The sequence below is a fragment of the Marmota monax genome, unplaced genomic scaffold, assembly GCF_021218885.2.
Source record: "Marmota monax isolate L192 unplaced genomic scaffold, Marmota_monax_Labrador192_F-V1.1 WCK01_AAM20220418_F8-fsc00118, whole genome shotgun sequence".
Taxonomy (NCBI): Eukaryota; Metazoa; Chordata; class Mammalia; order Rodentia; family Sciuridae; genus Marmota; species Marmota monax.
The window spans coordinates 3,158,251-3,185,798 of NW_026695231.1; the positions used below are offsets into that span (position 1 = coordinate 3,158,251).

The window sequence follows — 27,548 nt, forward strand, 5'->3', positions numbered from 1 at the left end:
GTTCACAATAGCCAAGGTATAGAATCAGCCTAGGTGTTCACTGATGAATGAATCTATAAAGAAAATGTGGTATATATACACAACGGAATGTTATTCACCTATAAAGAAGAATAAAATCCAGTTATTTGCTGCCAATTGATGGGACTGGAGGACATTGTATTAAGTGAAATAAGTCAGACACAGAAAGACAAATACCACATATTCTCTTCCCTATGTGGATGTTAAGAAATGTATCAAGAAATGTAGAGTAGTAGTGATGAGGAGGAGTCTGGAAGATGCTGGAGGAGAGAGGATGGATAAAGAAAGATGGATTTGATCAGAGTCCAGTCTGGGCAAGTATTGAAATATCACATTTAACCCCATTAATATGCATAATTAATACACGTTACTTAAGAATAAAATAACTATATATACGGCACCGAGATTTGGTAAAAACAGCAAAAGTTTTGTGATGTCACCAGACGTTTGATAAATCTTAAGATAATTGAACAATTTGGAGAAAAGAAAAAATAAATCCATATGGTGAATGGTGGAAAGATTAAAGTCCAGAAAGATGGGGGCTTGAAACCACCAGTGAAGGTGGAAGATCTTCATCTAATTCATAGGCAGTTTGTTCTTAACAGTTTATATCTGACCCCAAATTGTGGTGATGCTGGACAACTTAAAGAGCCATGTGAGCCAAAGGGCTGAAGTACACAGGCCCATTTCAACAGATGTTTACAAGTATGTAACTCTACATCTGCCATGTTAACTTTTCACAATCCATTCCTAATTATTTTTAAAATAAAGCTCCAATTTTCCTTGGAGAAGCCAGTCTTTTGGCAACTCTGTCAAACTTCGTGTTTATTTAGAGTTGGCCCCACATGAATCAAGGAGTGGATATGACTCAGGGCCCCCCTCCATATTCTCCTTGCATGTTGGCCACTCTGAATTGAGTACATGGCATAGATCCAATCATGAGCGTTACAGGTAGGATCAGAACTTTTTAAAAAAAAATTATTTGGAGTTACCATCAGAGCTTGAAAATGGAGCAGAGCTCAGAAATGAAAAGAAATTGCCTCCCAGAAATATCATTTGGTTTTAAAAGTATAACCCCAAAGCACAGGGAACAAAATCCTTTGGCAGCCTTGAATGAGCCTTACCAAAGTCTACACCTGATGTTTTACTTTCCTGAGCGAATAAGTATCCTTTTGTTAAGTGTGGTAGTTGGCATGATAAAGTGGTCTAAATGTTACTATTCCTAAAATTATGATTCATGTCATCTGCCAATACACAGGAGCATGCTATACCTGGGGATCATACATGTTACACACAGTAACTGGTACTATGTCATCCTCCCTAGGTGATTTCCCTTTATGTAATCTAGAAAGAGTTACAGGATTATGGGAGAGATTTAGCAGCAATATGAGTCATTTATTATATATATGAAGAGGTTTTACCTTTTTAAAATATTTTTTTAAAGAGAGAGAGAGAATTTTTTTTTAATATTTATTTTTCAGTTTTCGGCGGACACAACTCTTTGTTTTTTTTTTTTTTTGTATGTGGTGCTGAGGATCGAACCCGGGCCGCACGCATGCCAGGCGAGTGCGCTACCGCTTGAGCCACATCCCCAGCCCAAGGTTTTACCTTGAATATTAGCAAAACATGAAATATTATTCCTGCTTTGTAGGTGGGAAAAAAACATAAGAAACTAACTATTTGCACAGTGAATTAAAGAATAGGTCAGGATGCAAACAAACCTATGACTTTAACAGGAAGCCCTATGTTCTTGCCATCACATAAAAGTACAGCTAAAGAAAGTGAAATTCATCAATAAGCATCTTCCTTCTGAAGATCGGAAAGACATCAAAATGGTAGAAATCAGTGAAGCAGGTTTGTTTAAAATTTGTCGTTGTTGTTATTTTGTAGTACTAGGGATTGAACTTAGGGGTGCTCTACCATTGAGGTACATCCCCAACCCTTTTCATTTTTCATATTGAGACAGGATCTCACTAAGTTGACTAGGCTGGCTTTGAGGTTGTGATCCTTCTACCTCAGTCTCCCAAGTAGCTAGGATGATATCTGTATTTAGCTCCTGGCTAAAATATTATTTTTAATATTTTTGACAAATCTTAATTGTGTACATTGCAACACCACTTAAAAGAAATATATTTAAAGGATTTTGTTCAAACATGAAGCCAATATAAAAACTGTAAAGTTAAAAATATAATAAAACAGGTCTTTTTTGGTGGTGGCTGTCTATTCTTCTTTTTTCATTGGATTCTATACATTAAACATATTTTACGAGAATTGTAATCATTTTTGAGGAAGTGAGCTATTAAGTTATGAAAATAACATACCAGCTAAAGTTTATTGAGCAGTTACTATAAGCAGACCCTCTTTTGTGTACTTTATAGGCATTAACACAATCAATACCTGCGCTAACTGCCTGATGAATGTGCTATTATTTTCTGTTCATTGTAGATAAGGGAGCTAACTAGAGAAATTTGGAAGAACTTGTGTAGGATCACTGAGATAAGAAAGGATGATATCAGGATTGAAACTTGTGAAGTTGGACAAGAAACGTGGCCCAGAACAATGGGGTCAGGCTTCCTAGCCCTTTAGTGAAAATGATGTCATAGGTAACTCAAAGTCCAGGGAGATTTCCAGTAAGATTAAAAAAATCCAAATGGGAATATGTATTTCAGCATTTCATTGTGAATATTATCCTGAGTCCTGGTTGCAGGCAGTAGAGCACAAACATTGGATGGCCATGGTCCCAAGTTAGACTGTTGGGTTCTAAGAGTTACCTACTCACCAACCATGAACAGGAGCAAACCTCCAGGTGCCTCAGTTCTCCCATCTTTAAACCGTGAATCTGAGCACATAAATTGCTTAATCAGGCTGCAAATTAACTCGAGAAAAGACAGTACCTAAATCTATCATTTTCTACACATTGTAGAGCTGGTGTTTTTCAGACTGCTAAAAGGATTGGGTTACTAATAGGCTCAATTGAAATAATCTATAAGAAAAGCATCAGCAACCATCAGGCATAGATGATTTACATGAACTGAATGACCTTTCATATATATGACTCTGTAAAACTCAATAAAATCCACACATTTCAACTGGAATTTGCTGTCATTTTAAGTAAGCCCCTATTGGTAGTCCTTAAAATGAGATATATATGAAATATTAGCAACAGGCGATGAAAAGGGCACACCAATTGAAAACTACTCATGAATTGATCAGGATGAGAAGAGGGAAATAAAGTGATGTCTCCGAGGAACCATTCTGACTGTAACTTAATCCTGAAGTCGAAGAGTAGAAGGAGAAAAGAAAACATCATTCAAGTGCTCAGCATCGAATTAAAAGAGTAGGAAATAAGAGTTGTAGAGTAGAGAAAGGCAGATGCATGGAGGGAAGCCAAGTCTTTAACATTTCAGCATAGTGAAGATGAGTGTGGCTGCAAATTACCTGAATTTCTCTGCAGGGAATCATGTTCTCTTTTAAAGGAAAGAGGCATAATATAACCAAACTCATTACAATTACACTCCCAAGTAGCATTACTTTCAAGAGTAAATGTGTGTTAAAAAGAGACTGTGAAAAGTCTGTCTATGGTTCATAAAAATATGATTTGGCAAACAAAACCCATGTCTATGTAAGTTACATTTGATGTACTCTACAAAGAACAGCTTGCTTCTAATTTTTAATCTTCAGATAAATAGTCAGGAAAAGGCACTTTGTCCATTATAATTTCAGACAGCAAGTGCTGCTTCAAAGCATTCAGCCACTGATTCTACAATGTCATCTGTTATTTTCAAAAGAACTACTAAATAGGCCCAAAGAATATGTAATTTGAAAGGTTGATCAATGAGTACTAAGTTACAGGAGGACAAAGAAGTTCTGTTGTGCTATAGCACAGTTGGATGACTACAGATGTTTATTACATTGTAATAATAATACATCGATAATAACACAATGCATATTTTGAAAAAGCTTGAAGAAAAAATTTAAAAAATGTTCACCAGTAAGAAATAACAAGGAGACAGATATGTTCATCCTTATTTGAACATTACACAAATGTGTAAATATACTGAAATGTCACACGGCACCCCATAAGTGAGTAAAATGTTTGTAAATTTAAAAATTCAGTTCCATGAACTCTTTGATCAACACAGTGAGGGATTAATTCCAGGGCTAAGATCCCTGCATTACTTCAAAAAAAGTAGATAAAAGTTTTTGTTATAAGGTATTGTAATAACTATGTTCTGGATAAATAACCTGTCCTGGCACCAGTTCATTCAAACTGAATGTTTGGTCTGGATAAGTTGGGTCACACACCCAGTCTCATCTGGCACTTCCTCTTGCCCTCACTGGCCTGGGATCTCACCACATGATCCCCTCTAGAGCATCTCTGCTTGTGAAGATTCTCAGAAACTTCTGGCAGCCACTGTTAATCTTGACTGTGATGGATCCTGTTATATCAGGATTCTCCTTCCTTCCTCTTTCTCTTCCCTTTCCTTCCTTCTTGCCATTTTGGCACACTGATTGAACCCAGGGGAATTTTACTATTGAGCCACATCTTCAGTCCTTCTTTTAATTTTTTATTTTGAGACAGGGTCTTGCTCAATTGCCGAGGCTGGCCTCGGATCTGCCATCCCCTGCTTCAACCTCCAGAATGGCTAGGATTACAGGCATGCACCATGCCATCTGGCGGGATTCTACTTTAGAGTAATCCGATTATATGTGAAAATCTAGATGTTCAAAACTGGTACATGGGGGCATCATGGAATTATTTAAGAGAGAGGTAAGGAACATTCAAGTTATGACATGTTTTACAGAAGTTGACTTAAGAAATAACTAGTAGCTCACATGCTAAAGTCCTCATTTTTTGATGCACACAACAATTATTACTATCCTACTATCTCCTATTCTACTTAGTCAAGCCAATTCTTGCCCTTCCATGAACAGCCATAAGGCACGGCTGTCCATTTTCTGCACTAATACTCTATGAATTCACTTGATACCTCAGATGAACCGGATTGAAACAAAGGGACTCCTGAATTATAGATGCTAGGAGAGAACCTCATGACTTTCAGTTCTGACTACCTGACACAACCTAATTTGCATTCTTAATTCTGTATTTTATGTGAAATTCTAGGCCAAAGATTAGGCCCCTCTTTCCAGTATCTTAGTGATCAGACTCATACCAAGAAGCCCTTCCTAAATGAGCTAGTTCGTTGGCAGACTCTTCCCAAATTTAGATCAACATTGAGATTATCATTCTTGATAGTCACTAAGACCCATGCTTTTGATTTTAAAAATGATATTTTTATAAAACTTTTTTCTTCTTATTGTTCAATGCTGTGTGGGATGCAGGCTTCCTCTCCCCATTTTCAGGCAGGGTTTTCTTCTCTAAAAATAACATGTGGCATCAGGTGACAATAAATTCTGATGCTGTGCAAACGTTTAAAAACAAGGACATGGCAGAGTGAAGGGGCTGGCTGGCACTGCTGGATAAAACAGAATTAGTGATTGCTCAGGAAAGGACCTCAGAATATCTGGGATTCCAGGGGAAACGTTTTCTGTCTTAAAAATGTGTCTAGGCAGTTGATGACTATAATTCTTTGGCTTTACTATTGTATCTACAAGCAGGTTTCAAAAAAGGGAAAAAGAATGGCTAATGCAAGCCTACTTCTTCCCTCATTTTTTGCAAGAGGTCAAGCACAAAGTTAGTTTTCCTCAAATTTGGAAAAAATGGAAATAAAATTGTCATTTTTTTTTTCACAGCTCTAGTGCTTGGCTAGTACTTAGGCAGTAGGTGGGGAAAGACAGCCCAGAGAATCACACACAATTATCAGAGAAGCTCCTGTGGCTGTTCCAAGGACATGGTCACTACCTTAGTTTTCTTCCGGGTTCAGTAGAAGAAATGAGGCTACATAAACCCAGATTGTGAGATCAAGGCTGATTTTGTAGGTCTGTGATCTGTGTGGTCAAAGAAGGGCTTGTACCTAGACACCCCTTCTTAATTCAATGCTTTGCTTTCACAGTTTTGAAATTCCTAACAATTCCTGAACAAGGGAACCCAAATTTTCACTTTGCAATGGGCCCTGCAAATTATGTAGCCATCCTTGTCTGAGATAAAGATGTGTTTGACAATGGGATTGGATCTACAATCAAAACAATATAATCATTTAGATACTAATATTTATTATTCAATACTTATTCTTCCAACAAATATGTTTTGAATACGTTAAGTACTGTGATAGGTAACCAGGAACACAGTAGCAAGTCGGACACTATTGTCTCTATCCTTTAAAAGCTTTACCTACTAGTTGAGGAATAGGAACAATAAAAAAAGGACGTTACAATAAAATGTAATGAAAACCAAGAGGAAAGACACTATGGAGCACAGAGTGACCCAAAAGTAAAATCCCGTTAAAGCATTTTCCACTTTTTGTTTATTAATGGTCAAATTACGGTCTCATTTTCAACAGTGATGCCTATCTGTTCCAATATAACATTAGTATTATTATACTTCCTGCTATAATGAATATTGTAGGGTGTGTGTTATTTAGCACAAGAGGTTTCATTTGCTTCTAAGAGGATGAGAAAGGAAGGCAAATTGTTCTTTGCTTATTTAATAGTGGATCTTTCCTTCTAACTAAATGCAATGATGAGCAACTTTTAATTAATTCTTAATTTGGGAAATAGTTTTCCTAGAGTTAAGAGACACATTGGCCTTTATCATACTGGCTGATAAAGAGGACACAATTAATTAATTTATTTTTTCTGGTGGATTTAATACTTTAGTTAATCCTTTTACCTTCTCTACTTCTAAGTGCACATTAGAAGGCCAGCGCATAAGATAGGGGTAACCCAAAGTGAAATGATGCCAGGCCTGACATCCAGATTGTTCCTTACAGGAAGGATGGATGTGTTTAGTAATAAATGATATGAAAAGGTCTTTTATTGACAAGCTGCCCTGCGCTGTTTGCATTAGTGAATATGAGAAGACAATGGCTGCTACTCCTTCGCCCCCATGGGTATTCAGCTCAGTGAGATAGCAGAAAACGATTCAGTTTACTTAAAGCATTGATAACACCTCTAAATAATTAACGGAGGACTTCCTGTCTTCAATTACTTAATGCTTTTTTTAACATCTTGAGAGGATTATAAGCAATTTATGGATTTCACGTGATGAGTGCATTCGACACTATTCCCACAAAGCATTTACGGGATCATGTTTCTAAAGCTTTGAGGTAATTAAAAATAAGCATGGAGACAATGGGGCTGAGGCAAGGTGCTGGCTTTCCCTTCTGTCATTTCCAAGGACCTAGATTTTTCAGGCTCCGGGAAGGCGAGCACTACGGCTTCATTAGTGCTCTGCTGCTTAGGGAATGCCAAGGTTTTGGAAATGATGAGAAAATCACAACATTTATCCTAGGGGGTTCAGGCAGCTCTTTCATCAAACATTTGAGATGGAATGGGAAATAAATTTGATTATTTTAGTTCATTCCACGAACTCAATAAAATAGTCATTCACATCATAAAATATTTCTGTACTGCATTTGGTCACTCAGCTAACCATGGAACTGAATTTTCCCTGGCAGATAAAATGCTTAACACTATACAGATCTCAGGTTTTAGATTATCTCTCTACAGCCTAGCACTGTCCCTGTCCCCTAGGAACTTCATATTGGTAAAGTCTTGCTGAATGAGAGTTTATTTCCTTACTTGACAAAGAAATCTCTTTTTAGGGCTATATGCCTGAGCGAAATAGTCTCTAAATCTACTTAAAACAGAAAGATGTACCAAATGACTTGTAAAGGATTTTTTTTTCCATTTTATGATATTGTCAAAATTCAAATTATGGGGAAAAAGTTAAAATATTTATTCAAATAAAAGAGGATTTCTAGTTCTAGGGTGTATGTATGAAATCCTCCTCTATCATGGAAATATTGATTAGAAATGACAATGAAAGGAAGAACTGGTGGAATGAAGGAATTCAAAGAAAAACCTTTGCAATTATTTTAAAATTAATGAGGTCATTAATCCTGCTGGTTTGAACATTACAACTGAATTTTGGTGTATAGATGCTGGGTTCTAAAACATATAAGCAAGTATAGCTGGCAACAATTCAAAGCCAATGCTGGTCAAGCAAATCAATACTATAAGAAGAAATATCTTTTGCCTTGTATCTCAATTTATTGTGATACCTTTTACAAGTACAAAGTCATAATGCACAGGACCTTGGCTTTCAAAGCTCTAATTAACATTCCATTGTCTACCCTGAGTAATTGTTTAGATTTTCACACCCTTCCAAACCCCAATCCTGTATACAGTTTCTTTGCAGCAGGGACCACACTGTATTTGCAGGTATTCTTGTCAGTCAGTTTTCCTTATTGCTGAGAGAATCATGGAAGCAGCAATCTTATTTTAGAGCATTTGATGAACTATCTAGAATATAGTAAGTGGGGAACTTATTTATTTTTGGAAGAAAACAGTACTCGGATTTCCTTATAGATGGGGACAGTGGATGCTGCGGATGGCCTGAGTAGGTCAGTTTTCTTCATCTTTCAACTGTGGCTATTAAAAACCTCCCTTGTTTATGGGGCTGTGATAAGAACCAAATGAGTCAAAATGGAAATGGTTACTTAAAATGAAAAAAACCACACTATATAAGGGTAAGGTTTTATTATACAACAATACTATTTCCATCATTTGTGGTGATTTTTCTCTTCAAGTGAAATAAGATATGCAAAAGTAATTTGATTATTTGAATTGATGAGGGCACTTGTCTCCCCATTATCCCTGGTTTAGCTTAGGGTCTTGAGGTAAGGAATGCAATGTGCTAGTATGTAAATATGTCTTAAGCAGCTTCCTCAGACTGATGACTTGTTTGGATAAACACTGGAGAGTTGGTCAATGAATGTTCTCTTGTATATCAGAAAATTTTGGAATTTAAGAACAAAACATGATGAATTTGTTTTTTAACCTACATAGTACAGCCTGTTTCTCCTGAAAAACTAGGCACATTTTCAAGGTCTTTTTGCATTTTGCGGGGGATTATTGGGGATTGAACCCAAAGGCTTTACCACTGAGCCACATTCATCCTCAGCTTTTAAAAATTTTTTTTTTATTTTGAGACAGGGTCTTGCTAAGTTGCTTAGGGACTCACTGAATTGCTGAGATGGCCTTGAACCTCTGATCCTCCTGCTTCATCCTCCAAAGTTGCTGGGATTACAGGCATGCACCTTGCCACCACACCACCACGCCACCACACCACCACACCACCATGCCACCATGCCTGGCTCTGTTTGCAATTCTATGTGATTTTCTATTATTCTGTGTTATCAATGCCCCCTGCAAGGTAGAGAGTCTACGGGAAGGATTCCATTCACTTGTGAGGTCTTGGAAGGAGATGAGTGAACAATATAGGAAAAGCAAATGTTTATAAAATCTTAGCTGTGGTCTCAGGATCTAAACTTACATACACAACTCTTTGGGATGATTCAGTAGACCCAAATCAGGAATTCAATTACTTAACCTCTCAAAGTATTCTTTTCTATAATACAGAGATAACAATTCTCTCTACACTACAGGTTTGTGATGAGAATCAAATTAGACAGAGCACGTCAAGTGCTTAGGATAGTATCTGGCACATATGAAATTCATTTAGTCCCCAAACATTTATTTAGCTTCTATTGGCATGTTAAGGTTTATTATAAATGCTAGAGATACAGCACTGAACTAGTTAGACTGGGTCCCTACTCTCTTGGGGTCTTTATTCAAGGGGGAGGGAGTCATAAAAAGACCATGTACAATTAAATATCGGACAGCAGCCAGAAGTCTATGATTAAAACAAGGTGATAAGGTAGTCTGTCAAGAGATGCTGCTCTAGAGTAGGTAACCAAAAGAATACATCTTTTCTCTTTGGAAGTAACATTCAAGGTAAAACATATTAATTATTATATAATCATCACATACAAATAATAACATAATACAATTGTACTGTATTATTATTAAAGCTCAATATAACAGTGTTATAATATATAATAAAAATAATACAATTACTATTAATTAATACTACTAATAATCACAAATAGTCACAACCAGTCAACTGCCAACTAGCTCTATATATTAATTATCTACCTAGTAGATAAATGTTGACCTCTAGCTGATTTGTCCCAACCTTCTAGTACATTCTTGATTGTCCTACTGCCATTATCAATGAGCACATCCTTGGGGAATGAAAATGCATCTGTTTATTTGCAAAAAAAAAAGTTAATACTGATGCAAAAACCCTACACATAATGCATATCAAAGCCAAATATAAATTATTTCTGAAGTTATCTGCTGTTGTGGCTTATTGCTGCCAGTGTGGGCTCTTCTATTAGCATGGATAAGTGGGACCTGACCATATGTCAAGAGAACACGTCCTTTCGAAGTGACCTCATATATCAAACACACACCCCTGGGATGCTATGCCCCCCTAACCACAATGACAGACTCTTCCAGTAGGTTTTCCATTTTTTTTCACCTGTGACCGTATGCTGCCTCCTGTCAGCGGTGTCAGTGTAGATGAGACCTTTCCCATCCTGCCAGAGCTGGTACTCTTTAATGACGCCATTTGGTTTCTCAGGGACGCTCCAGCTCAAATGCAATGCTTCTGCACTTGGGGCTGTGATTCTTGGTGGCAGGATGCTCTCAGGAACTCCTTGTGTAGTAGCTGCAACTACCTGAAAACATTGGAATTAAACAGCAATTTATTGTAATAGTACACTGGGTATCCTGATCAATGAGAATGTCACTTTTGTTTTAAAATGTTGTGGTCTGGCCTGGCATATCATTAGCAGGGGCCTGGAGAAGCAGTTCCCTTTTTTTTTTTTTCTTTCCCTCCCATCCTATTTAAACAATGAAATCTGACCTTGAATACATTACATAAGTCTCAGACTACCATTTATCACAACAGGTTCAACAACAATTTTGACTGCAGAGTGCTGCCCTCAGTTTAAACAAGTAAAATCTGGCTGGCAGTCTGTCTTCCTAGAGAACTCTTGATAACTCTCTTCCATATGGCCCATCAGTGTCTTTGCATTTTAACAGCCTGATTTTGTACATTTTAAGCACCAGTAAATATGGAGCAAAACCTACATCTGAACTTGCTTGCATATAATATGCTTCGAGCGGTATAAATGGGCAGACTTTGCCGTACTCTTCCTGTGACACCGGGATGATTTTATAGTGTCTATGCCAATGTTCTAGAAAAAGAACCAAGTGAGAAGAAAAAAATGAAAAAACAACCAGTTATTGAGTCAATAAAATAAAAATATAGTTTAGGACAAAGATTGGCCGCATTTGTTTTTTTTCAGACTTAACTCTGATTTCACTTTGTAACCAATTGTTTTGACATCTGGTAGGGGGGAGCCTTGTCTATGCAAAAAGTATGGAATTGTTCAAGGACCATTCAGACCATAACTTGATAGGGCCAGTCAGTTGCTGCCTGTCTCAATGGTCCCAGGCACAGAGATGTTTCTGGGGATCTGTTGAGTAAAACTACACATGTGTACTGTGGCTGATCAGTTTGAGTGTTTTAGTTGGTTCTAGCAAGTGTGTGAAGACGCCGCTCTTCTCCAGTTTCAAACATATGGAAAGAATCAGAGCTGTTCTGTGGATTCTTTCTTTCTTTTCCCCCTAAAGTGTTTGTTTCTTCCCAGATGCCTTCATGAGATTTTCTTTCTTCTGCATTCATGTTTTCTTTCTCTCTCTATGAACGCCTTTGATGACCATATTAAAATTCATAGCTTCAATTTCCAGCCTAGATCTTTCTAGCAAACTCCAGTCACCTAATGCAGCATTGGACCAGGCATTTTCATGTAATGTAACAAATAATTACTGGTTTGGTAACCATGCTACCTGCTCCTTCTCTACATTTTTTTTTTAAACATAAGCAAATTAATTTTATTCTTTAACTTTTAATATTTATCACTTAAAAAATATGCTTGTTGAATGACACCATTATCCACAAATTGTGGTATCAAGCCATATATCTTGAAAATATACATAATTATTTGCTTTTTTCCTCTAGGTAGAGTTGACTATCAAGTCCTATCTATAGATGTTGTCCACTGTTATCTGTTGTATCTTTCTGATATTTTCAGTTCTGTCCCACGGTACCTGAATTCAGAATTTCATTTTTTTTCTTGCCAAGGCTATTATAGAAGACTTAGAACCATTTATTTTCTATGCTAGAATTTTCTGTCCTTCTCTGAATTGAAGAGCAGGCAATTTTTGTCGATGTGTTATTTAGATACAAAATCTTTTCAACTGAAGAATGTTTGGGGAAGTTTTATGGATTTATAGACTATTTTTATCTTAGTCTGTTTTCTGTTGCAGTGACAGAATACCCAAGAATGCTATTTTTTTGTGTGTGTTAACAAAGAAAAGAAGTGTGTGTGTGTGAGTGTGTGTGTGTGTGTAGGCTCATGGTTCTAGAAGCTGGAAAGTCCAATATCACATGTTCACATCTGGGGAGGGCCTTTGTGCTGTCTTGACTCATGACAGAAAGTAAAAGGGTAAGCAGTCTGTGTGAAAGAAAAACACAAGAGGCAACCTCGCTTTATAACAACCCACTCTCATGGTAACTATCCAACCCATGAGAGTGAGAACCCACTTCCCCAAGACAAGAAGGTCTTTATCCCTTTATAAAGTGGATCTCTCATGACTTAAACTCCTCTGAAACGTCCCACCACCTCTTAACGTTGGAATCAAGTCTCAACATGTTTGGCTATGACAAAATCATATCAAGATGGCAATTATCTAAAGAAATTGGTGAGAGAAGAGTGTTAATGAGAAGTTGATATTGGTTCAAGATTTTGTATTGTATTAATAAAACATTGATGTTTGGTTAAATGTCCCTTACAGGCATCTCTTCTTTCAGGCTTAAGTATTAGCACCCAGTTAAGGTGACACATGAGCACCCTACTCAACATGACTGGGATGGGGCAATGTTATCTGTTAATGGAGAGGACCTTCACACAAACCTCAAATGAACCCTTTTTTTCAGAGTTCAGGCAACTCCCCTTACCTCACGGCTGGAAGTGCAACCAGCAACCGTGCAAGCCTTCAGCTGGTATGAGTACTCCTGAAATGGATGAATTCCATTTGTGTCAGAAAAGCTCAACGATGTTCCCCGGAAATGTTCAATTCCATCTCGGAGAAGAATGTAGTAAATAACAGGACCTAAAAGACACAGAGAAATGGCTGCACTTGACTATCATATCATGTTAACCATTTGCAAACAACTAACATGTCTTAGTGTTCTAAAGAAGTAGGATACCATAGCGTCATTGAGCTCTAATTTGTTATTTTTTAAAATTTATTCATTTTAATTAGATATATAGGACAGAAGAATGCATTTTGATTCATTGTACACAATTGCAGCACAACTTTTCAGTTTTCTGATTGTACACGATAGTGTCACACCATATGTGCAGTCATACATGTACCTAGGGTAATGATGTCTATCTCATTCCACCATCTTTCCTCGTACCCTCTTTCCTGCTTCCATACCCTAAATTTTTTATATTGCTATAATCAAACAGTTCTTTACTATCAGGAAGGGTGCATTTTTAAAATTTATATATGACAGCAGAATGTATTATAATTCTTATTACATATATAGAGCACAATTTTTCATATCTCTGGTTGTATACATAGTATATTCACACCAACTCATGTCTTCATACCTGTACTTTGGATAATAATGATCATAACATTCCACCATCATTAATTACCCCATACCCCCTCCCTTCTCCTCCATCCCCTCTGTCCTACCATTCGTCTATTCCTCCCATGCTCCCTCTAGGACGCAGATTCTTGATATAGGTAATCAAAGTATCAATTTTGCTTATTTTCTATCACTCTATAACAAATTTATTTTCAATATTAAAACTATTTTGCCTTCCTTGAATCTCCTTTATTTATTTGAAAGCAGCTCAGATATATACTAGGATTCAAGGATCTTGTATTTATTTATTTATTTATCTATTTAGACAAAAAAATCTATGGGGACCACATCACAAAGTGAATGATTAGTGAGTATATAGATAAAGTTCTCTTCATCAATAAATATTTCCTAATGGTTAGCTGCATATCAATTATATGTATATTAAACACATTTCAGTTTTCTTATGGATTTATGAGACTAGGATATTTCTACTTTAAAAGTAGCTTATTACCATTTGATTGTATAGGTTTCTTCCAATTTAAGACAATTGTATCTTCAAGATTGCCTATTTTGGTCCACCTAGGTGGACTCAATCCTTGAGGAACATCTTCTTTTGTTCTGACTCGAACAGCTTCGCTGAATCCTCGCCCATAGTTGTTCCATGCAGAAATCCTGTACTCATACATTGTATAAGGTTCAAGGTTCACATCTGGAAAGAAAGAAATAAGATCATGAGGTTTTCTTCTTTTCATTTTCCTACATCATATTATAAATGAATATCAAAACCTTTAAACATATAAAAAGACTATGATTTTTTCTCTTTGGGTATAAATAAAGCTCTAATATCTTTACTTTCTAAATTATCAAAATGTATTTCAAGTGTTTGATAGATGTAGAGATATGGAATTTTACAGCACAACATCCACCATTTCTGAACAGAGATATATAGATATATTCATTAAATAAACAATTGAAAAATAAAAGCAATAGACTAATGTATGATTAGGTGCTAATGGCTCACAAATTTATGTACCCTTTAATTCTGCATGAGACAGATTTGCCAACAATTGTTTTATAGTTTTATTATTATAAACTTAAAGTATTACTTTGAAAATATTATTTAATTAAAATATATAAATTGTAATATAACTGTATGAGACAGAGGATTTAATTCTTAGCTTATCATTGTACTATGTTAGTAAATAAAATGAATGCAGACTCCATAGCAGATCCCTTTTCTCTTTTACCAAAGCCAGAGCCAAAACCCAAACCCAAAACAATCAACCTAATTAAAACAACAAAACTACACCTGCTGAGCTTTGGAAATGGCATGAATTTTATTAGATAATGTCGCACGTTATTCAATGCTGTCCCCAAAATGTTTAGTTCCATGTTAAGCTTTAATAACTTCAGAAGTACATATGCTACAGATTTGCATGCAATTTTTTTTTAAACTGAAAGTTTAATGATTCGAGTTTGTTTTTCTCTGGTTTAATTTTATGGATGTTGAGTTTTCCCTCATTTCTTTTTCTGTGGCGTGGTTTCTGGATGACAGTTTCTCAGAGTGAGGAACAGGAGAGGAAGTGCTCCTCGGCTGCCCGGCCACCTGCTCTCTCTGTCCATCTGCTGGGGTTATTTGAGTCACATTCTCTTTATAAGCATCTCCTTATAATAAACCCTACCAAGATGACTTTATAGAATTAATATGAAAATCAAATATAGTAAGTTATGTGGCAGAACTTCATAAAATGTAAATTTCTCTACAAATAGAAAAAATTTTTTTTTTTTTTGCAATAGCTTGGATCTTGAATGTCCCCTAAAGGCCCATGCATTAAAGACTTGGTTGTCAGCCTATCTAAGGTGCTACTGGGAGGTCGTGGAACCTTCAAGAGGTAAAACCTAGTGGAAAAAGTTGGGACACTGGGATGTGTCCTTGAAGGGGATATTGAAACCCTGGCCCTTTCTTGTTGCTCTCCATACCTCCTGATTGTCATGTGAGCAGCTGCCACACTTTCCCATCATGGTGTTTTGCTTCACTACAGGCCCAAAAGCAATGAGGCCAACTGACCATGAACTGAAACCTCTAAAACTGGAAGCCAAAGTGAACCTTTCCTTATTATAAATTGATGTATCTCAGGCAGTTGTTACAGTAACAGGAAGCTGACCAACGAAATTATCTTGTTTCCGTTTTCCCTGGTAAGAGGGTATCTGCCACTTGTTGCCACCAGCAGATGCTCCAATTTCCCTTCAGTTCTAGTTAGAAATTATTTCCCCCCCCATTTTCTTTTGAGGCTTGGTATAGTCAAACGATTCAGAGCTCACCATCTAAAAGAGGATGAGAAAGAAAAGCATCACTTATCTCCTACTGATGGGCTAAAAGTAGGATGTCGTAGGAACCAGGCTGCAAACCACTAGATGATGGGAGCACCTGAAGAATAATGAACCAAAAAAATGCAAGAAATCTGATCCCTGAATGTCCCAGTGGGACTGAGCCACTCAGACCATCCCTCTACCCACAGATTTTCACTACGTGTTTACTTCTCTTTGCTATAGTAAATAGTCCACGGAGAGCACCTGTTATTCTGGACCCTCAAGCCCACATCACCATTTCTAACTTCAGCTCTCTATGGGCTATTTCTTACTCTTTCTCCCACCACTTTCATTCTTCTTTTTTCTACTATCTCATCTCTTCTGGTTTCTTCATTTTCCTGACTCCTGGACTTTCAAATATGCTCTTATCCCATGAAAACAGTCTTTTCCCCTTTATTCATAGAGTCATTTCTTGAAATTTTGCCTTTCCTTAGCAATCTTTCTTACTTTTTAGAGTTTTCTTTTTTTGCAAGAATTGTCATATACCTTTCCCCAGCCCATAGACACTTTTTTTTTTTAACTTCTTGATTCAAAATCATTCTATATGTTATATGGGGCTACTCTTCCAATAATAGAGATTTTTTTTTTTTGGTGGTTGGGTATGTTTGATCGATATTTTAGTTTTAAAAACTATCTCGAATGTACTTGTCTTAATCATTTCTTTAAGAACCGACAAAGTAATTCTTCAAAATACACATGGAATTATGTCATTTCACTGTTTACAAAGCTTTACAACCCATCTACTGTTACACAAAGGCAAACTGTTTACCACAGCATTAAAGTCTAGCATAATCTGACTCCTACTCTTTGGTCTCATCTCTCTTTTCTCTGCTATAACTCTGCTGCATCCACACCGAGGAAATCATTGCTTTTTCTTGCTCCTGGGCTTTGCAGTCTCTGCCTGCACAACCTTCTCTCAACCTCATAGGATCTTTCATGTTCTTATTAGTCGAGGCATAACATTTTTTCCTGAAGTTTTTCCTTTCTGGTCTGGACTAGGTGTCCTTGCCACATTTTTCAAAAGCATCAGTGGATGATGATGCAGACTTCTATCACAGTACTTAACTTCACACCATTTATCATATTAAAGGGTAATTATGAATGTACTTTAAATCACCCATGAAGATTCTTGCTTGTCTTGATAGCTGTTGGTCCTACTATAGTGACTGGTTATGAGCATGTACTTAGTAAACATTCTTTGATAAATGCGTGACTGTGGGAGTGAATGAATTTTGGTCAGTGCTGACATTGTTATATTTCAGTTTCAAGATTCTAAAAAAGTCTGATTTGCTAGTTTAACAGTCTCAATGGAATTGTCAAGGCACCCCTTATATGCTTAGTGTTTCTCATGAAAAAAAAAGAAGGGCTTGTGATTTTTTCATATTCAATTTATAGCATTCCTGGCAGGCAAAGCAATCTGAAATGTGGATTTTAAAAGCCCTCCCTCACATTATTATATCAGTAGGTGGAAATGTCTATTTATTTGTGGAATGGGTGACTTCAAGAATGTCTTAAAAGCTCTTCAAAATATTGACCTTGATTACAAGGAGCAGATAAAAGTAGGGAATTCTCTGAGATAGAAACCCAATAATTTAAAAACGAGGACCCATGACTTAACTCTTTGGCAGCAGGAGGAGAAGGGGAATTTGGATAAACTGTCCTCTACTCTGAAGTTTTTCCTCATTTTAAATCCATGCCAGTATTTTGATGTTAAATCTAAATAATGAAGTAAACAGAGATATAGTATTCGTAAGAATATTTCAGTTTGATATGAGGGATGGCACAAGTGTCTACATGCACATGGTAGAAGTGGTGGGCTTTGTAAAAAATATGTCCCAGGAACAGAGGGATGGAGGGACTGAGTTTAGAAGCCTGTACCCAGGATCTGAGTCTAGACTTGGTCCTTCAGTAAGATGGAGGAGGACAGGTGCGGTGGAATGAGCCACTTGAAGGTGGCTTGAAGCACTCTTGAAGGAGCTCCTACACACATGGTGTCTTCTAAATCTGCTCCTTTCGAGGATGACAAGATTTGAATATGTTTCCTTTTCATAGAAAGTTCCACTTACAGATTTGACCCTCAGTTTTCTCTTCTGTTAAATGACCATACTCAGCTGTTTGCCTTGAGGGTCATAAGGTAACATTTTAAAGTACCTAGCACAGCACAGGGACTAAATAACATTCAATAAACTCATTCTTTCCTTAATCTTCCCCTTCTCATCTCAGTAACCTGCCTGGCATTTTCCACAGCTGTGGTTTGCTTTTATCACCCACCATTGGTTGAGGAAGGTGGGATTATTACTCAAGAATAGAGCAATGTTTTGCTTATTTAACTATAGCTTGCTCCAATTTTGTCACTTAGATGGATTCTATGTGACTCTGGATTACAGATCACACACACATGCACACTTAGTTCTTCGACAAACCAAAGAAATTTCTGTTTGAACTTAAGTAAACGAATGAAGAATAAAAATTTAACAAAGAGTAAAACTATTTAGAGTACCCTAAACTTTACTCTCTAAATACAGTTCTCAGCTTTTTTGCTCAGCTCAACCAATCGAAATGGTGCTTAGAAATTAATATTTTTTTATTTAATTGGTTTTATTTTTTTAAAATACACAACAGCAGAATGCATTACAATGCTTATTACACATATAGAGCATAATTTTCATATATTTGTATATAAAGTATGTTCACGCCAATTCATGTCTTTATATATGTACTTTTTTTTGCATTACACATATATACCACAATTTTTTTGTGAATCGTTCTCAAGATGATTGGTCATTTTTCAGAAATACCATGCTTGGGTTTATCTCCTCCTTAGAATAATGCTGTTAGGTTTTCCTAGTAAATTAAATAGGTTCTCTTCTTCTCTCTTCATACAAGTATAGCAATATTCATCATTAAAAGCTGCACTTAAATTTTTAAGAGTGAAACTGAGTCCATTGTAAGTTAACTGGACATACCAGGGAAGGTCATATCATATACTTATTTCTCTGCTCTTTATTTTCTTACACATTTAACCTAAAATAGCATCCTTATTTACAATTAGACTTTAAAAATTTTAAACTACTAAACTTCAAACATATTCAGATGATACAATTGATTACTTGTCATTAGCTGGCCCCAAAGTATGATTGGATAAATTGATATCAGGTTAAGAAAGGATAATGTCAATGTGAATTTCCACCAGCTTTTTACTACTCGACTCAGCCACAGGCATGTGGCTCAGTTTCTGTTACCTGTGAAGGAGTGCATGTTTGCACTTCCTGTGTGAATAGTCTCTTCAGCAGATGAACACATTTCTTCAGTTGATGTATTCTCCGTGGAGTTGTGAGACCCTATTATCACAGTACAAATGTGGCTGGTAATGTTGAAGTCACACAAGTCACAAAGTGCTGTGGCTTGCATAGATGCCGGGCAGAGAGTCTTGCACTCTTTTGTTTCCTAAGTCAGTGGGAGGAGAAGAGAGGACAGGGGTGAGGAGAAACATAGAAGAAGATTTAAAAATCTCATTTAGACATAAAGAGTGTTGATTTTTATATATTTCATATTCAAATGACTTTTTTTCACTTATTTGATGAATGAATATCTCAAAATTTATGACAAATGAAGGTGGATTGTCTAAAAAAGTAGCTGCCTGAAATGACACAGACTTGGATAAAAATTTCAGTTTTGTAACTTCCTCACTTTATGAACTGGAGCAGGTCACTTACACTCTCCAGGGTTCAGCTTTGTGAGTAGTGAAATGCGTACTAAACTTATCAAGGAGGTTTGCTCTATGAATCAGCTAAGCTAACTCTGCAAAGCCTTAAGTTAGGATACATACTACAAATTGAAGCAGTAATTATTTAATTATTTTGTCATGTCCTATGGTATTTTGGAGAAAATAACAAATATAGTACACAAGAATTCTCTACTACCTGTGTTCTTGGAAAATTTAAACCCATAAAATGTAGCACACATCCAAGAGTTAGAAAAATCTAAATATTTCAGGAACTGTCATTACAGTTATTTATATTTAGAAATCTTTTCTTTAATGAATCTCTAGTTTTTTTATAGTTGTTGATAAGTGTTCTATATGAGGAAACAAAATAATCATCCAAATTGCAGGAGTTATAACTAAAATTATATTTCTATAATGAAGAGATGTACTTTGCTTTCCTGTATGTAAGTAGCATGATGTATTTAAAACATTTTTTAATATTAAAATGATCTTTAACTTCTCTCTTACATAAAATAAGTTAAATTATTCTAAGTCAAAATAATGATGATTCAGAAAAATATAGTGAAAATTCCATTTTAAAATGGCAAATTGAAGTCCTGAACTCTTGTACATATCTCCACATTCTTTTCTTTTTTCTTCAGTACTGGGTAGTCCCACATGCTAGGCAAGCTCATTACCATTGAATTATACCCACAATACTTCCATGTCCCTTTAAATCCCAGTCAAGTGACAGTTAAAGGAAAATTGTTATGATTTGGATATGAGGTGTCCCCCCAAACTCTTTTGTTAATGCCAAATGTTCAGAGATGAAATGATTGAATTATGAGAACTATAACCTTATCAGTCCAGGTAAGGTTTGAATGGAGTAGTTACTGGGTGGTAACTATAGATACGTGCGGTGTGGCTAAAGGAGGTGGGTCACTTGGGGTATGCCCTAGAAGGGTCCATCTTCCCCTCTTTCTGCCTCTTATCTACCATGAATGGAACAGCATTCCTCCACAATGCCCTCCCACCATGGCGTTCTGCCTTATCATGGGCACAGAGCAATGGAGTCAGCTCACCATGGACTGAACCTCTGAAAACATAGCTCAAAATAAATGTTTCCACCTCTAAGTTGTCCTCATCAGGTGTTTTTTTTTTTTTTCACGATGAGAAAGAGCTAACAAATGGTTTACATGTGGAAAATAAATATAGACATTCTAAGGAAATAGAGAAATAACACACACAGGATACACAGGATAGCCCAAATATTTTTGAAAGCTGAAAAGTGGATGTGGTAGAGAAAATGCCATGTCCTAAGAAAGACCACTTTTTTATTTTTTCTTCCTGAAAACTGCAGATTTCAAGGCCATTTGCAATAGGAGGAGCAAAATGATTAGATATGTGTGTATGATTAAGGCATAGATGAAATGTACTACATATTCAGTAGCCAGGTATGACCCATCAGTATACAAGTGTCTCCTTTCTTTCCCTTTCTGACCTGAGGGCTGTGCATGACTCATCACAAGATGGAAGGGACTTGGGTACATATGTTGCTTGGAAAAGGGGTGCCTATTTACATTGAATTGTCATATTAAAGCCTGCAAACAAATGCTAAGAGAGTAGATTTATGCATTCTTAACATAGACACAAGAGAGAGAGAGAGACAGAGAGAGACAGAGAGAGAGAGAGCGTGCACACGCAAGAGTGCACACGTGTGCCGGCACAAAAAAAGAGAACAGTAACTGAAGTGGTTGATATACTAGATAATTGTTGTGATTATTTCACAGAACATATATATCAAGTTGTAAGCCTTAAATATATGTAATTTTATTTGTCACTGGTACCTCAACAAAGCTGAAAAAATTTCACTTTATGGAACTATCACATATTTAAATATTTGTTTTTAACCTCAGCATAGTTTGGGCAACCATAATAACAACTAAAATATGCAGCATTGGCCTGGTGGTTAGGCAAAAGTGGAAAAGAGATAGAAACTGGAGGTTGAGAAGTTGAGGGGCTCTGGAATGGCCTGGAAAAATCTTTAGTAAAACTGTTTCCTGGTATCATTATCAAGGCAAGTGGGGTGCTACTGAGTTCCAAGAGAGAAGGTTATAAGATAGAGCATTAACATTATAGGTGCATTGCTAATAGCTGCATTTGTCAAGCAATCCAAAATATCATAATCTCAGAAATAATTGGTGAAATTAAAAGGAAATAGAGCCCACTGAAAGATAAAAGCTAGGTATCAGAGTGAATATGGTAAATGGGAAAATTAAGTCTGCATATTACACATTGAGAACATCAATCCCCTTTCCTACTGGATTTTCCATAAGCTGGAAGTCAGGCATATACATCATCCTGACCTGGGATAAGAATATTTAGGATGGTTACCTATGTTTGCTAAGGATCCTTGGCAATGTGATTCTTTGACAAAAATTTGTTCTGTCACATGATTACCTTACTGTATTCCCCATTGACGTCCAGGTCACACCCATGCACAGCAAGCTTTCAGTCCAATGAAAAGATGATTTCAAAATATGGAAAAAGGAACTCAGAGAAGCAGAAACACAGCAAGAAAAAGCAAAACAAAACAAATAAAAGAAATAAACTAAAATAGTACCAAACAAGCAAATGAGACAATTCAAGAAATAAAGCAAACAAACAATAAAAAAAGCAAACATGTAATGAATATTTTCAGAATGCTAAAAATAGATATTCCAGAAATGAAACAACAATAGGAGGTTTTATATTATTATAAATAAATAATAATCAACAAACAAGAAAGAGTCTTTAAAAAAAGGACAGAAGAAATTTTTAAAAATTAACAGAAAATATGAATGATACTCCTAAGGCAATATCTCACCAAGTTGAAAAAAGATGAAGCATTGATCAATAGGAAAAGAGCAGCAATAAGAAAAAAATGAAAAGATTAGTTTAGGAAGATCAATTCCCAACTAATGAAAATGGAGATAAGAGGAAGCAAATTATTAAATAACTAATAATATTGCTAAACCTGAAAGTCATAAACTCCACACTGAAAAAGTCCCCTTAAAACACATCATGATGAATAATTGTGATAATATTAACAATTGTGTCCATATAGAGGAACATTTTCATGAAATATATAAAGATAGATAAAGAGAACATTTGTTATTGAGGAAAAATAATGAAACCACTTGCAAAGAAATGGGCATCAAAACATCAATGAAAAGTCTAAAAATTGCAAAATTGTCTTCAAAATTCTGAGTGAAAATGATTTTTATCCTTGACTTGTGTTTCTAGCCAAGCTTCCAATCCACTGGAAGTGTGGAATAATGATAATTTCATACTTAAACCTCTCAAGAAATTCACCTTCTATGCACCTATAATCTATAAAGATAAATCTACAGAAGAAGGGAATCTAGTGGTCTAGAACCCAGGGAGGTCAACCCAGGAAAGATGTGGAAGAAATTCCAGACTTAATAGCTTAGGGAAGATCACTGTGTCTATGTATTCAACAGTGATACAGTCCAGACTGGAGCAGAAGATGGAAGTCTCCATCAGACAGGGGTCTTCAGGAAGTGCATGGGACCTGTAGATTGAACTTCACTTAATGATACTTCACTTTGCATGAATAAATGTTATCCTCATCATAATAGTTAAACCAACCTTATGTATTATCCAAATCATTCACTGCTACAAAGTGCTTGCTGGGGATATAGCAATCCCAGAAGAATTATTTCACATCCCAATATGTGTGATGTCTACCCAAGGATTGTGTAGTTGCTTCATTCAGCATATGGACTGTCTACTACTGTCTGTGTCAAAAACACTCACTTTTAGCCATCCTAAAATGACAAAGTACTCCATAACATGGTTGTATGTTTGTTTTTTAAATGCCTACAATCTTTTCTGTAACATGATAGGATTCTGGAGTTCTGGGTTAAGTTTAATGCCCACAAACATGACATAGTTGCATGGAAAGCATCACAGCATATAAACAAGTGATTATTCACTTTTTGATTGAAAGAAGCACTTGCTCATCTTGCACTCTTTAAGGGGAATACCATAAAAACACAGCTAAGTCAATCCGCAGGGTCTAAGGTCTCTATCAAAGGAAAGTGGTGAGGTATGGCTGGCAGGCTAGAGGGAAGAAGCAAAAATTCCCCTCTATCTCCTTGGACAGCACTCAGGGCCATGAAATGGCACCTTGCAGGGTCCCAGGGAGACCTGTGCTGGCTTCTTCTGCACATACACTTTCATTCCTGCACTCATCTGAAGTGCTGGGTACAGCTTCCCTGAGAACAGCTAATCATTATTAATTCCTTTAGAATTCATTGCAATAACATCAATCATAGCGAACTCATTCGGTATTAATATGGATGTAATGTGAAAATGAATAATGCACACAGGAGTTTTTATATTCCTATTTTAGAAAAATAGTTATGAACAATGTATTTCTCTTTCCATTGTCAAATCAGCGCCTCTGAGAGGTTTTCTATCAATTACCTTCATCATCATTCCAGTTGAAATCTTGTCAGAGCAAACATATTTCAAAGGATTATATCCAACTCCATTACAGCATTTCTGGCTCTTTGGAATAAGTTCAGTCTCACAGCATTTTACTGGCACTGGGTCATTCTTTTTAACATGTGCTTTAGACTCTCCACTGGAAGCTGAGCAGCATATGGTATCTGACATATTCACATAATCCTGCCCACAACAGAACATCCCTGCAACAATAAAATGTTATATATGAATATGAAATAAAAAAAGGGAAGAAAACTGAGGCTGCTATAAAGTTTGGTATAAAAATGTCAGACTCGGGCAGTTTCAGAAATGGTGCAATCCTAAGAGGTAGCATTTCCCTCCAAGGTGATTTAAATGTGCAGTGAGGGTCCTTCTTACCAAGAGCACTAGACACTAATTAGGAAAAGAACACACAAGAGGAACTGTTCGGAAATCATTCAGCTGGGCCAGGCTTCGCCTGTGCTCTATAAAAAAGATCGAATTTCTGTCATGAAAACTGCCTGCCCCTTTTGCGATGATAACATCTTGTTGCAGAAGAAGATTAGTTAGATTATAGAGACTCAGAGAAAGCTCTAGAAATTCACAAGGGAGAGTAGGTTGCCCTACTCTGGGATAAAAAGCCAGGCAGAGTGGAAAGATAATGCTATCCCTGATGGGGGGCCCTTTGTAGAAGGCTCACAAGTATTTGCCTGTCTTTGTCTAGGATACACATATCTGTCTGTTGTACAACTAGAAGTAATGGTAACTATTCATTCTCCATGACTTGAATTTAGCATCTAAAAACCAGCTGAATATGTTCACTGATCATATGAACCAATCAGCTGCTGTTTCTCCTAGTCTCTGTTCTAGATCAGTAGAGATGGTTGAGAGGTTGGGAGTAGCAACAGGAAGATCTTACAGGGGAGATTATCAATTTCCACATGTACCTGAGATGCCACTAGTCTCTTTCCTCCCATCAAATTCAACTTAATTGCCTGTATTCATATAACCTAAATATTGCCATAAGGAAAATATAGCAGAAATTTAGATATGAAAGTATGAATAAATAAACAATACTACAGAGTTATACTAAGCTAAAATTAAAGTGCCTAAAGATTCCATGTTAGGGCTATCATATTAGAATTTATATCTGGTCACATAGTAGCACAATGTGATGAAAGATTTATTTTAATTAGAATATTGTTTATTTATTATTAGTCCCAACTGATAACATAAAGAACCTAAAATTCAAAGTGCCCTGGGTTCCTGAATTATTTAATCTGGTCCTGTACAAAAACCTACATTATGAGCTACACTCCTAATATTAATATACCAAGAAGTTGTAAACACTTTATTCTAATCACTGAAAGTAGATACTGGTTTGGCATATTCTTTAAGAAAGATGTTTTATTTATACATTTATCTTCTCATTGATTTTTCCACTTTAAAAATATTTCACAATATTTAAAAATTTTATTTATGATTAACAATATACATTGATCATAACAGAGCTTTGACATTCCATGTTTATCTAAATGTGACAAGTCTTCAAAATAATTGGTTTAAAAAATAAACTGTTTTAATACTTTCTGTTTTACCATTTCCAAGAAATGTTCTCTCAAATAAAATATGCCTAGCCAGGCTGTCACTGAAGACTGATTCCTGACTAAGGTGGGCAGAATATGTGTATATACATGCACAGATATATATATACATACATGCATGTAGACACACAAAAAATGAAAACAAAAAATCACAGAATGCACATATTCAAGTTCTGATTGTTTGGACATTTTTGTGCTGCCTTCTGATCAGATACTTAAATACAGCCTTGGATTCTTGACTGTCATTTTATTTTTTCTCGTGCAATTTCCACAAACCTATTCATGTTTCTATTTTAAAGAGCAATCAAAATCTGAAAACTGGCCTTTTAGGGAGCAGAATACATTCCCCCCCCCTCTATTCCCAAATTACTTCAAGGTTTCACCATGCTTTAAGTATGAAATCAAAATGCAGACATTGACCTAATTCAAAACTCCTAATCAGTCATCTGATCGCTCTGAGGGACTTTTGACAGGTCAACTAAAATTTTGATAACTAACTGTTTTTACACTAGAATAGAAAGAAAAAAAAGAGGATGTTTTCTTTCACAAAGAGCTTCACCTTTGTTTTACTGAATTGAAATTTCAGCCAAGATTTCACTCACATAACAAGAAGTGACTCCCTTTCTAGTTTCTTTGGTAAACCATTACTTCTTTAATTATTATCAACCTTGTTCCAGTGTGATAAATTGCTAATTACTTAATACCCTAATCAGCGTTCATTCTTTGCACAGATAAACTGTGACAGTGCCATTAATTTAAATAGTAATTTCACTTAATGGCCAGAACGGCACACCAGATTTTTATGCAGCATTTTCTGAAGACTGCATCCATCACTACAACATTCTGACATAAAGATGTCTGACGTGCACTAACTCACTTAGGGAGAGCAGATGTTGCAGAGCAGAGTTTGGTAGTAATTCCCATAGTGCATCACTTCAGCATGAATGAGCTGCAAATTCAGAGACAGACAATCTTCTGAAACTGCATTGCAATAACTTTTGACCCCTACCTAATTTATCACATGGAGCACTTGACTTTTGAACTTTGACACACAGAATGCGCAATTCTAAATATGCCCAAAGAAAAACAAAATAGGTCATGCATTATTGATGGATTGGTCCATTCTTTTGGAGGCTCTTCATTAAATTTGAACAGAGGTGGAGAGTTCCTTTGAACAAGATGTAGATGTTATTAAAGTGGCACTGTACACATTGAACTTGTAGTTGTTTATTTTTCAGATCAAATAACATATATTGCCTTTCCAAACTGCATACATAGCCAATGGATGGTTTCCATTGCATTGGACACAATGGAGAAAACAATGGAGAGAAGAATTTTTGACTCACATTATCATCAATACTTCAAACACATTACCAGCACTTATTTATTGTCTAGGACTAACAAGGAAAGTATTAATAACCATATGTGCCTGATGAATTTCTAAACAGTTTAATTTGCAAACCTAGCACCCCATTTTTTTAAAAAGAATACCAAAATTACACATCATGCTTTTGAGGTTAAAATAGTATGGTAGTAAAAAGCAGTCTGGAATATGACAAATCATTGTGTACTCTGAGACTGATCATGGAGCGTACATTTTAAGCCAAGAGATGTTATATTTTAGGCCTAGGGAAAAAAAAGCATTTGCAAGTAGTCATTCTTG

At 36.1% G+C, this 27,548-nt stretch overlaps 1 protein-coding gene across 1 annotated transcript in view; it reads right to left on the reverse strand.

The window, feature by feature from the left end:
- Ush2a (usherin) overlaps positions 1-27,548 on the reverse strand; it is a 763,436-nt gene that overhangs the window by 128,954 nt on the left and 606,934 nt on the right. The window contains exons 50-54 of the mRNA XM_046438452.2: positions 24,282-24,505; positions 19,327-19,531; positions 14,226-14,423; positions 13,073-13,227; positions 10,526-10,724 (exon numbers count right to left, since the gene is read on the reverse strand). Of these exons, the coding sequence (XP_046294408.1) occupies positions 10,526-10,724; positions 13,073-13,227; positions 14,226-14,423; positions 19,327-19,531; positions 24,282-24,505 (981 nt within the window). The remainder of the gene's footprint in view (positions 1-10,525; positions 10,725-13,072; positions 13,228-14,225; positions 14,424-19,326; positions 19,532-24,281; positions 24,506-27,548) is intronic.